This window comes from Nothobranchius furzeri, chromosome 5, assembly GCF_043380555.1.
Source record: "Nothobranchius furzeri strain GRZ-AD chromosome 5, NfurGRZ-RIMD1, whole genome shotgun sequence".
In the NCBI taxonomy this organism is placed as follows: Eukaryota; Metazoa; Chordata; class Actinopteri; order Cyprinodontiformes; family Nothobranchiidae; genus Nothobranchius; species Nothobranchius furzeri.
The window spans coordinates 52,946,011-52,959,694 of record NC_091745.1 but is presented as its reverse complement, the minus strand read 5'-3'; the positions used below and the strand labels follow the sequence as shown (position 1 = coordinate 52,959,694).

At 39.6% G+C, this 13,684-nt stretch overlaps 1 protein-coding gene and 1 long non-coding RNA gene across 2 annotated transcripts; both read left to right on the top strand.

The window, feature by feature from the left end:
• Positions 1 to 2,918: 2,918 nt before the first annotated feature.
• LOC129163360 (uncharacterized) lies at positions 2,919 to 5,250 on the top strand. The gene is made up of 2 exons (XR_011520761.1): positions 2,919 to 3,272; positions 4,424 to 5,250. It is a non-coding gene; the product is annotated as an uncharacterized lncRNA (long non-coding RNA).
• A 6,549-nt stretch (positions 5,251 to 11,799) lies between these two features.
• On the top strand, positions 11,800 to 13,356 carry LOC139069932 (uncharacterized). Its single transcript, XM_070551304.1, has 2 exons — positions 11,800 to 12,707; positions 13,030 to 13,356. The coding sequence occupies exons 1-2, from the start codon at positions 11,880 to 11,882 to the stop codon at positions 13,354 to 13,356; spliced, it is 1,155 nt and encodes a 384-aa protein (XP_070407405.1). The 5' UTR covers positions 11,800 to 11,879.
• The last annotated feature ends 328 nt before the right edge of the window (positions 13,357 to 13,684 follow it).

Below are 13,684 nucleotides of genomic sequence, written 5' to 3'. Positions count from 1 at the left end.
TTTGGTGGCCTAATGATTGAGTCTCTGCTTTTTGCAGATGATGTTGGCCTCTTGGCTTAGGCTGCTGCCCCCGCGACATGACTCCAGATAAGCACCCGAAAAATGGATGGATGGATTTGTTGAAGCGTTTTTTTCACTACTTTCACTGATCCCTGTTGGGCATCAATAAATGTGTATCACGAGATGGAATGAAGTGTTATTCTTGAGGTTTGACCAAAGAATCCTAAACGTCTGATCTTTTACAAATTATAATAAAACATAAATGACAGGTAATGTCAGATGAATTTAAGGAACGACATAATGATAACCTCTTCTCTATGTGATATCTGGCATGCAGCCACCAGATGGCACTGTAGAGCTGTCTTACCTGTTCTGTAACAGCAAAGTTAAATGATTAAAAACCCCCTGGATAAGATTTGGAATAATCACAATAAAATGTTGTGTTGTTAGATTTGTAGAGTGTGAAAACATTAAATAAAGTATAGTTTCACACATATTTTATTACAATGAATTTCCTGTGCATTCTGTGCATCAAAGACCTTGAACATCTGCAGTGGCCTCAGCCTGATTTGTTGATTTGCGTCGTGTAACAAAAGCAAACACAAAGTAGGGTGGTCTAATCCTACAAGACATGGACACTCCTTCAAGTTGAAAGAGGAGTATGAATGATGCTATAGTGCCCATGAGCAATGTAATGTTGACCTGCTCTTCTGTGTTCCGCCTGAATGTGAGAAGGAGAAAACTGTTAACACGACTCTTTTTATACTTCTGTTAGTTTTGATATTAGACCATAAGACTATGGTTTCTACTCTTCAGGTGACGAACTTTGTTAATAATTTTGGTTAAAAATAACAAAGAAATTATTTGAAAATTGTTCTATCTTTACACTAAATAATAAAGTAAACCTTTGAGGAAATTAGTTTGACTTTCATATCTTGTGTAGCTGCTGTTAAACAGTTTACACCATTATTATGTTTTTTTTATTAATTATCAAACTGATTTGTAACAGCACCATTTTGGTTGTTATTATTTTGTAATCTGTTTTTTGTTATGTGGTAAGCAAATTAGAAATTGGAGCCATTTCTAGACAACAGCAAAAACTTGAATAACCCTGTACTGGAGTGTCTATCAGCGATCACTAGCTGACTGGACCACTTCCTTCAGTTTAACTCTGAGAAGACTGAATGTCTGCTCATTTCCCCTGAGAGCATGGTTCCTGTGATTAGTCAACAACTTGGTCATTTAACTTCTGTCATCAAGTCAAACTTGAGGAATTTGGGTGTTTTTGATCAATCAATGTCTCTTAACGAACACTCAGAAACACTGGTCCGAAACAGTTTTTATTGTTTGAGAAATATCTCCAAAGCACAAAGGTTGGTGTGACTTTAGTCAACAGTTTGGTCACCTCCCGCCTGGACTATTGCAACTCATTTCTCTTTGGTCTGCCCCAAAAATGAATAAATAAACATCAACTGGTTCAAAAGTAGGCTGCTCATATAATCACCAGAACACCCTATTTGGATCACATCACCCTTGTTATTCAGCAGCTCCATTGGCTGCCAATAAAGTTCAGGGTCCACTACAACATTTTAGTCCTTACATATAGGGCCATTAATAATCTTGCCCCCTCTTGTCTCTCACAGCTCCTACAAGTCACTAAACCTTCTCGCATGCTCAGATTGTCTTCTTCCATCAACTTAAATAATCCACCAGCACGTCTTGTCACAATGGGATACCGAGCATTTAGCAGATGGGCACCCTCCCTAAGGAACTTATTACCTGCTCATCTTAGGAACACGACTACCCTTCACCAATTTCAGGCTAATCTAAAAATGTATCTGTTCAAAATAGCTTATTCACTGTAACTGTTATTAGTGTTTCATCTGATGTTTTATTTGGGTTTTAAAATTTCTACTCACTGAATGTTTTAATTAGTTTATTTTTAACCTGATTGTACAGTGACCTTGAGTTTTTTGAAAGGTGCTCCAAATAAATTGTGTTCATATTATCATTCAAGAATTTCATAGATGTGTTGCTTTTGGACAAGTTGTCAAGGGTTTAAAACAGGGGACAGATGAAGTTGTGGCTCTCAGATGGATCCAAAAGGATGACAAGGGACCAGAGAAGCCAATTTATTAAAACATCTCAGGGAGCTGAACAGAACAACCTGATTATGTTTATCATGTTTATGTTTATTTAGCAGACGCTAAAAGCGCCTTACAATTTATGACCTATAGGGCACGTTGTGATCTGTGGGGGAAACCGGAGTACCCGGAGGAAACCCACGCATGCACGGGGAGAACACACAACTCCACGCAGAAAGGCCGCAGTCGAGTTTCGAACCTGCAACCTTCGTGCTGCGAGGCAACAGTGCTAACCACTACGCCACCATGCAGCCTTACAGGGCAATCAGGAGTTTATATTGTTCAGAAATTTCTGGAAAACGGTGCTTTTGGTGAGGTTTACAAGGGTTTAAAACACGGAACAGCTGAAGCAGTGGCTCTGAAGTTTATCACCATGGATTATGTTAATCGATCACTTTGAATATAATGACAGCTTCTGTTTAGTGTTTGAAACATATTACATGAATAGATTTGGTTTATTTCAAATGAGAGAGGGGGAACCACTAGATGTCAGTCAAGTCCAGGTGGTTTGCCCACGACCTGCTGGTGGATCTGAGTGAACTCAAAAAAGGGAAGAAGACAAATCAAAATACGCCTGATTTCATTGTTACACAGACTTTGGATACAGAGGTTGATTCTGATGAGGAAACTTCAAAGAATGGAAGCATTCAAAAGAACTCCCTGTAGTTTGAGGTGGGGTTGTCATGGTAACCGGTGTAGCGGTAAACCCCGGTAAAAAAGTTGACAATAATAACTGTCTTGTTTAAAAAAAAACTATATCATCTCTGTGGATTACCGTGGCTGGGTGTAGGCGTAGTGACCCTTACCAGCCACCGTATCATCTGCTGAAGTTGCCGGCGGCACATGCGCACTTTGTTGTTTACAGCCAAAACTTTTTTGAAGCTAAAGCTGAAATAATGGCCAAAGGAGGAGACCGCAGTGCTCAGGACATTTATTATCCCTCAAAGACGACAAAGAGGGAAGTATGGGCATATTTTGGATATTTGAAGAATGCCGAGGGACAGTTGATAGAAGACGGCTATCCTGTTTGCAGCACGTGCAGAAAAAGTGTCTGTGAAAGGCAGCAACGCTTCAAATCTCATGACACATCTGCGTGACCATCACCCACAACTCTACAGTCAACGCAAGGCAAGTTAGCGTTAGCGTTTTAGCTAAAATGCGTGATCCGAGGATTTGGGTTGAGGGAGAATGCAACGAGTGGCCTCATAAAGCAGCCGCAGCGCCGCTACCTGCATATAAACCGTGTCGCGGACACCCCCATGTTGAAATGACGCTATGCATTACGGGGCTCCCAGGGGCAGATAAGAGTTGGTCTCTCTCCGAGAATAATAATGAATTTAAGAATGATTGCTGCCTGATGACATTTTCCCACATCTGCAAAGCTCACTGGAAGGACACAAACCGAGGACAATATTTTCCTGATACAGGGTTTATTACTCAAGTTAGGGTAAAAAAAAAGTATCTGATTAGAAGGCTACTTAAGTACTGAGTATCATCTGATCTAATATTTTTAAATGATGACATCAAACAGACAAAAAATAAGAAGTTATGGGCAAATATTGGTATTTTAAAGACTAAAGGGGAAATATGTAAACAAATAAACAACATAATTACAAAATAACAAATTGTAGGCAAAATTTAGACAAACTGAGGACAATATTTTCCTGATATACAGGGTTTATTTAGTTTCTTGAAAATTTAACATGTTTAAAAAAATACCGCAATAATACTATAAACCGTGATAATTTTGGTCACAATAACCGTGAGGTTAAATTTTCACAACGTGACAACCCTAGTTTGAGGTTGTCACCATCTGTCAAGGGGAAAGAGTAATAAGACATAATTAGGATGCAGTTTAAGTTTTAATAACTTTTATTTCTATCTAATAAATTTCTAACTTTCCCTTCATGTAAAGATACAGAATACATTCTTAGTGAGTGTAAACTAGTGTCTGATTCAGCTTTTTAGCTTTCAGTGCAGTTTTAAATATTTGAAAGAATTCTATTACACTAATGTCCGTCTGTGAACATCAGAGTGGTAGAGGACAAACGAATCTTCATGAGAAACATTTTTAACTTCATTTGTCCATGCAGCTCTTTAACTCGCTCCAACTCCAGTTACTAATCCATCCCAACTAGAGGAAGCTGTTTTTATTCTGAGACGGCCATGGTGAGTTTAGTTAGAGATGTAGATCATTTCACAGACAGCAGCAGCATTTGGCATATCATCAGTAAAGTAAAATGTGATCATGAACATGAGTAATTATTTCATTTTTTCAGTTAAGCCACATGATGCTGACTTCCGTGACCTGCTGAAGCATGCTACACACTCAGGATAACCATGGTAACACGACGTGTCTTCCAGAATAACCAGAGCTGAATCAGGACGTCTGAACAACAGAACCTTCACAACGTTGGTACTTACTGCAGGACTGTTCATTTGCATCTGTTAAATAATTTACCACTTACGGTCAGGTTGGGATTAGAGTCTTTACTTGAAGACAGAACAAGAAGAATTATTAACAATGAAATAGCAGCATAAATAAATAACTAGATCATTAATTAAAAAGTTTCAGGTCAAACTGCTGCCTTTGCATTCATGTCCATCTTCATGTATTCACATGATCCTGAGTGGTGATGAGCAACAATCAGTTGGGTGGAAGCAGCTGGTCTGGTCAGTGATGGAGTAAATGCTGGTAAGTGGAGTGGTGCAGCTGGCTGGGTGATGGGGCCTTTTACAGGATCACTGGTATTAAAAGGAATGGTAAGGGAGCTAAAATCCCTCCAAAAACACCACCCATCTGTACTGGTGCTGGAGCGTTGGTGGGGGTTTGCATGTTGTGGTGCTAGATGATGTGTTTCTTTGTTTTTGTCTCTTTTCATCCGGGTTCTGGTGTCAGAGAGAGGGATCCTCTAGTCCTGAAGAAGTCTGGAGCTTGCTGAGCTCACTGAAGCAGAAGTTCTTTTGTGGGGTCTCGTGAGACTAAAACATGTCAATGCCTGACTGAAAATGTTTGTGCAGGTTGAACTTATCACACAGTTTTCTGTTATTATGATCTCTGGCTTTGAATGAAGAAATAAATAAAAAATGTTTTTCTTTTTTGACTCACATATGTTGTTTTCTAATAAGGTTTTAACCAGAAATAGCTTTATTTAAATTAACATTTTAATAAATTTGTTACTATTTTACACTAGTTGTTAGGTTGGAAGCACAATCAGCAGGGTTATAGATGCATTTACAACCACATGTTTTCCCCCAAGTCATTAAAAACGTGTTTTAAATGAGTTTAGATCATCTGATGTTCCATCTGACAGCAGGCAGAGAGAACAGACAGACTGAAGATTAAATCCTGGAAACAGTTATCTCTCCTGCTTGGTAGATCTGAATCTGAGGCTTGTGACCCTCCAAAGGGGTCCCCACAACTGTGTCTGTGCTGAGGTTGTTGGGTTACAAAGATTATTTATTATTTGTAAAAAAAATACTCTTCTAAAATCCCAATTACACACCCAACAGTGTAATCAAAAATCTGTATAGGAGTTACAACACTGCATGTCTGTGCAGTTTGTAACTAACCACTTGTGATGTGTGTTTGTAGATGGGGTTGGGGGGGGGGGGGGTCCTGGCTTGTTTTCAACACTGGTACGGGGGTCTTCATGGTAAACGGTTGGGAACAATTGATCTAGATGAAATATGGTGTTTACTAATTAAAAAACTATAGAAATTTTAAAGTAGTATATTTTATTCTGAAAGTATTTACAGGAAGTGCCAATCGTCTTGTTTAGCTTGACATAAACGCTGTGGTAACAGCTTCTGTCCGCAAGAGGGCGAAAAAATCCTTCATCGTGAAAGTCAGACAATGAAGGGTTTGCTTGTTTCAACCATCGACATATGGTTTCTACCAGCTGATCTGAAAAATTACATATAAATCCCTTCAGTCAAATGCTGATTACAAATAAACCAATTAAAAATCAATTTAGACAGAAACATGTATACAAAAGTATTTCTATTTGGTAATGCTTATTTTTGTGCATTTTGTTTAGAGTTTTATTTCTGAATTTCAGAGGTTATTTTTAAAGTTACTGATGAAACAAGGACCAGTAAGTAGACTGGATGCGGTCAAAACTCCAGAAGATGGTAGTAATGCAGCTCTGCTGCTAAACAGCTCTTTAATACCAGGACCGTCAGCTTTAAAACAGGTGTTTATTATAAAATACTCACCTGTGTCAGTATGTTTTTAAACTACTGAGTGTGACTTTTATGTTGTGGTTTATTAACAAAAGATTAATGGTTAATAAGTTTATTATAAGATTAAACTCAGACACATACAGGATTATTGATGTTTCACAGATAATTTCAACTACTGTGAATATTTGATTACAGTTTCATTCTGATCGTGATTCGTTTCAGCCGCAAACATTCCGAGGACGAGGACGTTCTGCAACGTGCTACCTGATGGTGACCTGCAGTCGAGAGGACAATAGAAGCTCCGGGTGTTTGTGGAACGTCAGAGCTTGTGTGTGTGACAGAGCGTGTGTGTGTGTGAGTGGTAGGTGAGTCTGTAACAGTAACTGGTCTGGCTCAGGTCAGGATGGGAGAACGTGTCCATGAGTTGAACCTGCTCCAACGTCCCTAAGCTGGCCTCTCGGATTGCTGCGTAGAATTTCTTCTCCTCCCACGATGGTCCAGTCCAGAAACTGATATCGAAGCTGAAAGGCTCTGGGTGCAGAGAAAAAGGACAGAAAGGCGTCCCGGGAGGTGGGCCATGTGAAAACTGTCTTATGAAACGTGGCTCGTGAGCAGAGGTGGAAAGTAACTAATTACATTTACTTGCGTTACTGTAATTGAGTAGATTTTTTGCGCATTTATACTTTTTAAGTAGTTTTTAAAATCTGTAATTTTACTTTTACTTAAGTACTGTTTTTTGTAAGTATTGTATTTCGCTACATTTTTATCTTATCCGTTACCGAGTAAAAAAAACAACATTGCATAATACTGTGTCGGCACGGTTCGCACTGGATTCAGACATAACCACAGAGAAGAGAGACGAGAGTATAAACACTCATAGGCGGAGATCCCAGGGGGGGCGGGGGGGGACGCGTCCCCCCCTCACACAAAGTTGTCCCCCCCACAAAAGTTATTGTAAACACATAAATGCTATCAGTAAACCTGTATTTTCTTCTAAAACCACAATGTAAAAGTTAGTCTGCAAATACAAAACAATGTGCTTTAATTGTTGAGAAATTATAGTGTCCCCCCCCCCCCCCCCCATCCCTCAAGTCGGTACGGTCGGTCCACACACTCTGTTTCCAACGGGCAGGGCTGCCGGCTCTGCCTCGCTCACAGCTTCACAGCAGCCCGCAGGCTTACAGGAGGCAGGAATCAAAAAGCCAGCGGTTTCCAGCAGTAAGTCATTTATCACACGCTTGTTCTACAAACTTAAATATGTATGTCAGATGTGGTCATAAATGTCAAACATAGACACCGATTATCTTTAGATTTTGATCACCGGTCGGAGATCCCTTTATGACAGACCACCACCACCACAGTAAAAAAAAAGTTGTCACTTCATGTTCTCTGGTCATTCCAGGATTATTCCACTATTATTATTCCATCCACTAAGGTGATCAAAAGTTCCTTTTTCCGGACACGTACGCTTTCACGGTCTGCCCCTGGAATCTGCGGAGCATTTATAGATCGATGAAAATGTTCGCGTTTCATCCTATTTAGCTGATGAATATGGTAGAATCAAAACTTACTGGTCCGATGTATGGAAAACCACAGTGTTTAACCGCTCTTATCCCGTCTTCCCCAGGCTCTGCAGTTGTTTACAATATGTCAAAGTGCAGGTGCACCGTGCAGCTTAGGGATGAACTGGTTGCAGCAAATGTGTGGTGGAGGCACGTTGCTCAAAGCTCTCAGTGTAAAACATAGAGCCAAAGATCCTGTTGGCCACACAGACCCAAAAACACTATGAAAACTGAGAAAAGTGAGAGATCGATCTTTTCGTTCAGTAGGACTTAGAAAAAGTTATTAAATATCGTCTTGTCTCGTCTCATCTTCCTCCGCTTATCCGGGTCCGGGTCGCGGGGGCAGCATCCCAACTAGGGAGCTCCAGGCCGTCCTCTCCCCGGCCTTGTCCACCAGCTCCTCAGAGTTATTCTCTAATAGCCTACAAACATTTCTATGATTTTTTAAAGAGATTTCAGTCATTTTGATACTTGACTTGTGAAAGCTGATTTGAAGTTTGTTATTTTTTCTAGACATATTTAGAAGGAAAATTTCAAATATATTAAAATCAATATGGAACTATTTGGATTTTAGTAGCTGTCATGTTATGTGATTTAATAAACTTTTAATTTGACATTTATGTTCTCTCTCTTTGTTGTGAAAAAGTTAGATATGTTTTAGTACTTAAAATTAATGCTTTGCATCCGTCCACACGTGTAGCTGTTGGTCAGCTAATAGCCATGTCATTTCAGGACATTTTACTTCAACTATTAACAATCTACTTTTAAATCTTTATTCTTAATTGCTTATTCCGTTTTAGGCCACAGTCGTGTTATTGAAATGAAAACAAAAAGAAAGGATGCTTATGGAGATTTACAAAATTGGCAAGATATTATTGTTGATCAATATCCTCCAGCTCTGTTCTAATGACAATATCCCGTCTGTGTGTGTGTTGCTGTCCAACTTTCAGCAGACCAGTTCAGTTGAAATGGCAGAGAAACGAAAAACGGCAGATATCAGGTCGTTTTTTAATGCTCCAGAATGTCAAGTAAGTAGAAACTTGCATTTTGATAAAGGCATCTATAAGAAAGAAATGAAATAACTATGAAAATGTTTCTAAATGGTTTCATTAGGCAATGTCCAATTATGGGGAATTATGACACGTCTCTAAATAACAACCCATAGAAGCACTGATTTGATCTCATTTCAGAGAAAAATAGAACAGGTCAGATGCACCTAATAAATAAAATTACTAACAAACTCAGGAATCGGTTTCTTTGCTTCACTGTTCTGGTGCTGAAAATATCACGAATGCGGATCAAAGGAGATACACAGATGAATGCACCTCTTACTTATTATTTGGAGACTACATTTACTGCAGCTGGCAGAGGCAGAGATTTTTTCTATTGATACACGGAATTTACAGAATCATTTTAAATTTGAATAGGGGAAGACTGCAGGAGGGAGCGGTAAAATACAGGGGCTCCCCAGCAAAAACAAGAAACTTTACGAGTCTGATGAAACCTGCTGGTTTTCCATCAGGCAGTCACGGGGCAGCTCCAACGACCCAGTGGCTGTGCTGGGTCAATGTTATCGAGCTCAGTCCGGCTCGGCAGAGGGTGAACCAGCCGAGGCGACGTCGTGCTCTGCTTAAGAAGAAGTGTTATTTTCCCGCTTCAGAAGAAGCGTCCAACGTGTTTTTACGCTTTCTCCGAGACATGTCACGTCGCTAAGTTGTTAGCGCCACGCGCTAAAACGTCAATGGTAAATGGCCTGTATTTGATATAAATGGCCTGTATTTGATATAGCGCCTTCTAGAGTCCTGGAACCCCCCTAGGCGCTCTACAACACAATCAGTCATTCACCCATTCACACACACATTCATACACTGGTGGGGATGAGCTACAATGTAGCCACAGCTGCCCTGGGGCGCTGACAGAGGCGAGGCTGCTGAGCACTGGCGCCACCGGTCCCTCCGACCACCACCAGCAGGCAACGTGGGTTAAGTGTCTTGCCCAAGGACACAACGTCAGTGACAGACTGAGCGGGGCTCGAACCTGCAACCTTCCGATTATGGGGCGAGCACTTAACTCCTGTGCCACCGTCGCCCCAATAGTGCAATGTAGCCTGCTGGAAGTTTTAAGGGTTCAGATGAAAACACCCGACCTCAGGCTGCTCACACATCGATCTTAAGTTGTCGCTGTTGCGCTCACGCCGTAATACAGTATTAGATGCGGTTAAAGACAGACACGAAAAAATAAATAAATTTTACATGAATAAGTGATGCTTAGCCTGGTGGGGGGAGGAAACCTGGCAATCATTTTTATTAAAGTGTGAATTTTTAAATTGATATTATTTTCTTTTCAAATACTTTTAATCTTTAGTTTTTTTTTGTCTTTATTCATTTGATATTTAGTTATTATTTTAATATCTTTTGATTTTTATGGAAATAAACTTTACTTACAAATATCTCACAAACGTCTTCCACTTTTGTTGTCAACCAAAATCACGATTACTGCCACAGTTCATTGACCTTAGAACGACACACCAATGGCTACATAAGCCAAACTGAAATACTAAAACCTTATGCAGCAGCAGCTATAAGTCATTCACGACACTTATTCTGACCAGGCTAGACTAGGCTTGGTTACGAGGGCCGATTCTTCCCCGGGCCGCTCTCTGAAGCAAGGAGGTGAGTGAGAGGGTGATGCTACTTTGAAATCTATCTGGACAATATATATATATATATATATATATATATATATATATATAGAATTTCTTGCTATTTCAGCTGTCAACTTTAATTTTTCTTTAAGTGTTGTCTCCCCAGATGAAGACAATAATATTTTGCTGAGCTGTGCTGGCCTCATGGAGGGGGCCATCGGCTTGAACACTGTCGCTAACCACTTAAACATTCTCCCTCTCCTGATAATAACATTTTAGTTTCGTTGACATTGAATGTGCTACTACTATTTTAATTTAATTATAGATTCACTAGGATAAATACAATAATGTTTATTTCTCACTAAATAGAATATTTACTAAGAAATCACAATGTAACAATTGAAACACTACTTGGTTGTTTGCTTGTTTGTGTGTGCGTGTGCGTGCGCGTGCGCGCGCGTGTGTGTGTGTGTGTGTGTGTGTGTGTGTGTGTGTGTGTGTGTGTGTGTGTGTGTCTGCTCTGTCTTCTCGATCCCCAGTGAGTCGTGCTGGATGGCTGCTTATACTGAGCCAGGATTCTCTGGAGGTTTCTACCTGTTAAAAGGGAGTTTTCCTCTCCACTGTCGCTAAATGCTTGCTTAGTATGACGATTGCTGTAAAGTCACTGACACTTTTACACAGTTATTTGATGCAATTTGCTGGGTTCCTCATATAGGAAACTTTTTACTGATTGGCTTAAAGAACTGCTGTATTGGAATGTTTATTATGTGAAGTGCCTTGAGACGACTCTTGTGATTTGGCACTATATAAATAAACTTGAATTGAATTGAATATATAAGGCCTATAGAATTAACCTATTGTATTAACCTATAGTATTAACAGCTTACATCAGCTGAGAACAGAAAAATCACTCGAAAAGGATCCAGTGGTATTTTTCTCAAACCGATAAAAATAATACAGAATCCATTATAGACAGAGTATGTTACGGCAGCGTAGAGCTGCCACCCTATGCAAAATAAAATTGGAGCGATATCACGTTATAACATATTAACTTTATTGTTCTAACAATATAACTTATTTTTCTAACAATATAACTTTCACGTTTGTACAATATAATTATCACGTTTGTACAATATAAATATCACGTTTGTACAATATAACTTTCACGTTTGTACAATATAAATATCATGTTCATACAATATAATTATGACATTCGTACAATATAATTATCACGTTTGTACAATATAATTATCACGTTCGTACAATATAATTATCACGTTTGTACAATATAATTATCACGTTTGTACAATATATATAAATAACACGTTTTGAGTGAGTGAGAAAATGTCTCGTCTATCGGAACTCATTAAATTCTATTTCATGCTTGGATTGAGGCACGGAGAGATGTTGCTCTTGATGAGCAGCTTGGACGGTATTGAAATAAGCATGCGGACGCTGAGAAGGAACTTAAAACGCATGGGGCTGTACAGGAGGAAGAATGACTCCGATCCGCTGGAGGTTGCTGCATTTCTCATAGATCAACTGCAGGGGTACGGGAGGCTTTATGGATACAAACTACACCACCTGAACTGCATTCAGGCAGGTTATGTTGCCACGCAGAGCACTGTGAGACATTTGCTGAAATATATTGACCCTCATGGGGTTGCGCAAAGACACAGAAATCGCCTAACGCGCCGCACGTATGTTAATCCTGGACCGAATTTCATGTGGCATGTTGACTCCTATGACAAACTAAAACCATTTGGAATCTGCATAAATGGAGCGATTGATGGCTTTTCAAGAGTAATGATTTGGCTTCATGCCTATTCAACAAACAACGATCCCAAAGTCATCGCAGGTTATTTCATCACAGAAGTTGAGAAGAGGATGGGCACAGCTGCAAGGATTCGCTCTGATTTAGGAACAGAAAATGTCATAATGGCTGAGATGCAGAGATTCCTGCGATGGACTCAGGATCAAAATGTCAGAAACAGTTTTATCACTGGGTCCAGCAATCACAATCAGCGAATTGAAGGCTGGTGGGCGTTTCTGAGACGGCACCACGCTCAGCACTGGATGAATCGTCTCCAGGAACTAAAGGACAAAGACTGTTTCTCTGGATGCTTCTTGGACAAGCAGCTCATATTGTTTACCTGCCTGAACATCATTGAGGTAGGCCACCACGCCTGTATTTACCCGCTAAGCATGTGTGTGTGTGTGTGTGTGTGTGTGTGTGTGTGTGTGTGTGTGTGTGTGTGTGTGTACAAGACCAGGCTTATTGTGGTAATGTTCTGGTCATACTTAAAAAAGCTTCCATTGTTGACAACTCCATTTTGCTCGCGCCACTGTTATTCGTAATTATGAGTACATTTTTTTCATAAAATCTGATCGTTTCCCTGACTGGCTGCATGTGATGCTTGTGGGTTAAAATGCTAAACCAAAAATCTTGATATTTTACTGATAGTGGATCTTTTAAATTGCTAATATTTTACAGGAGGAGCTGCAGCAAGTTGTGCATTTGTGGAACACCCATATCATCCGCAGAAGCAGACATGCAATTGCTCCAAGTGGACGTCCAATTCTTATGTACACCATTCCACATCTTTTTGGAGGACATGATCATCTGAGAGAGGTTTCTCAGGAGGCAGTGGATGCATGTAAAGAAGAATGCCAAATGAGAGGACCATATACCTGCGATGAAACAGTATTCAGCCTGTGTTGCCTTTTCATTTCAGAGAACTTCTTACTTCCACCAAGCACAGCAGATGAAGCCATTGAACTGTATCTCTTCCTGAGAGCCTACATACTGAAGGACTTATAAACTTCAAAAAACATTTGGAATGTATGGAAGTATTGCAACATATTTGCATATATTTATACCATATTGATATCATTGGCGATCAAATGTCCATGTGATCACCACCTGTGTTTAGTTTCTTTGATACTTTTTGTCCTATAGTAAATGATACAACTAGAATTCAAATTTAGAGAAAGATATGTTATCTGCTTCCTTTTTTGAAAAAACAAGAGAATGTTATTTTCTGAAGTTAGATTTTAAAACTAAAGGTAATCTGATTGATTTTGGGATGTTATCTTTTCAAATCTGTCTTTTCACAGCTTTATATAAACAATATTGTTCATTTTTATAT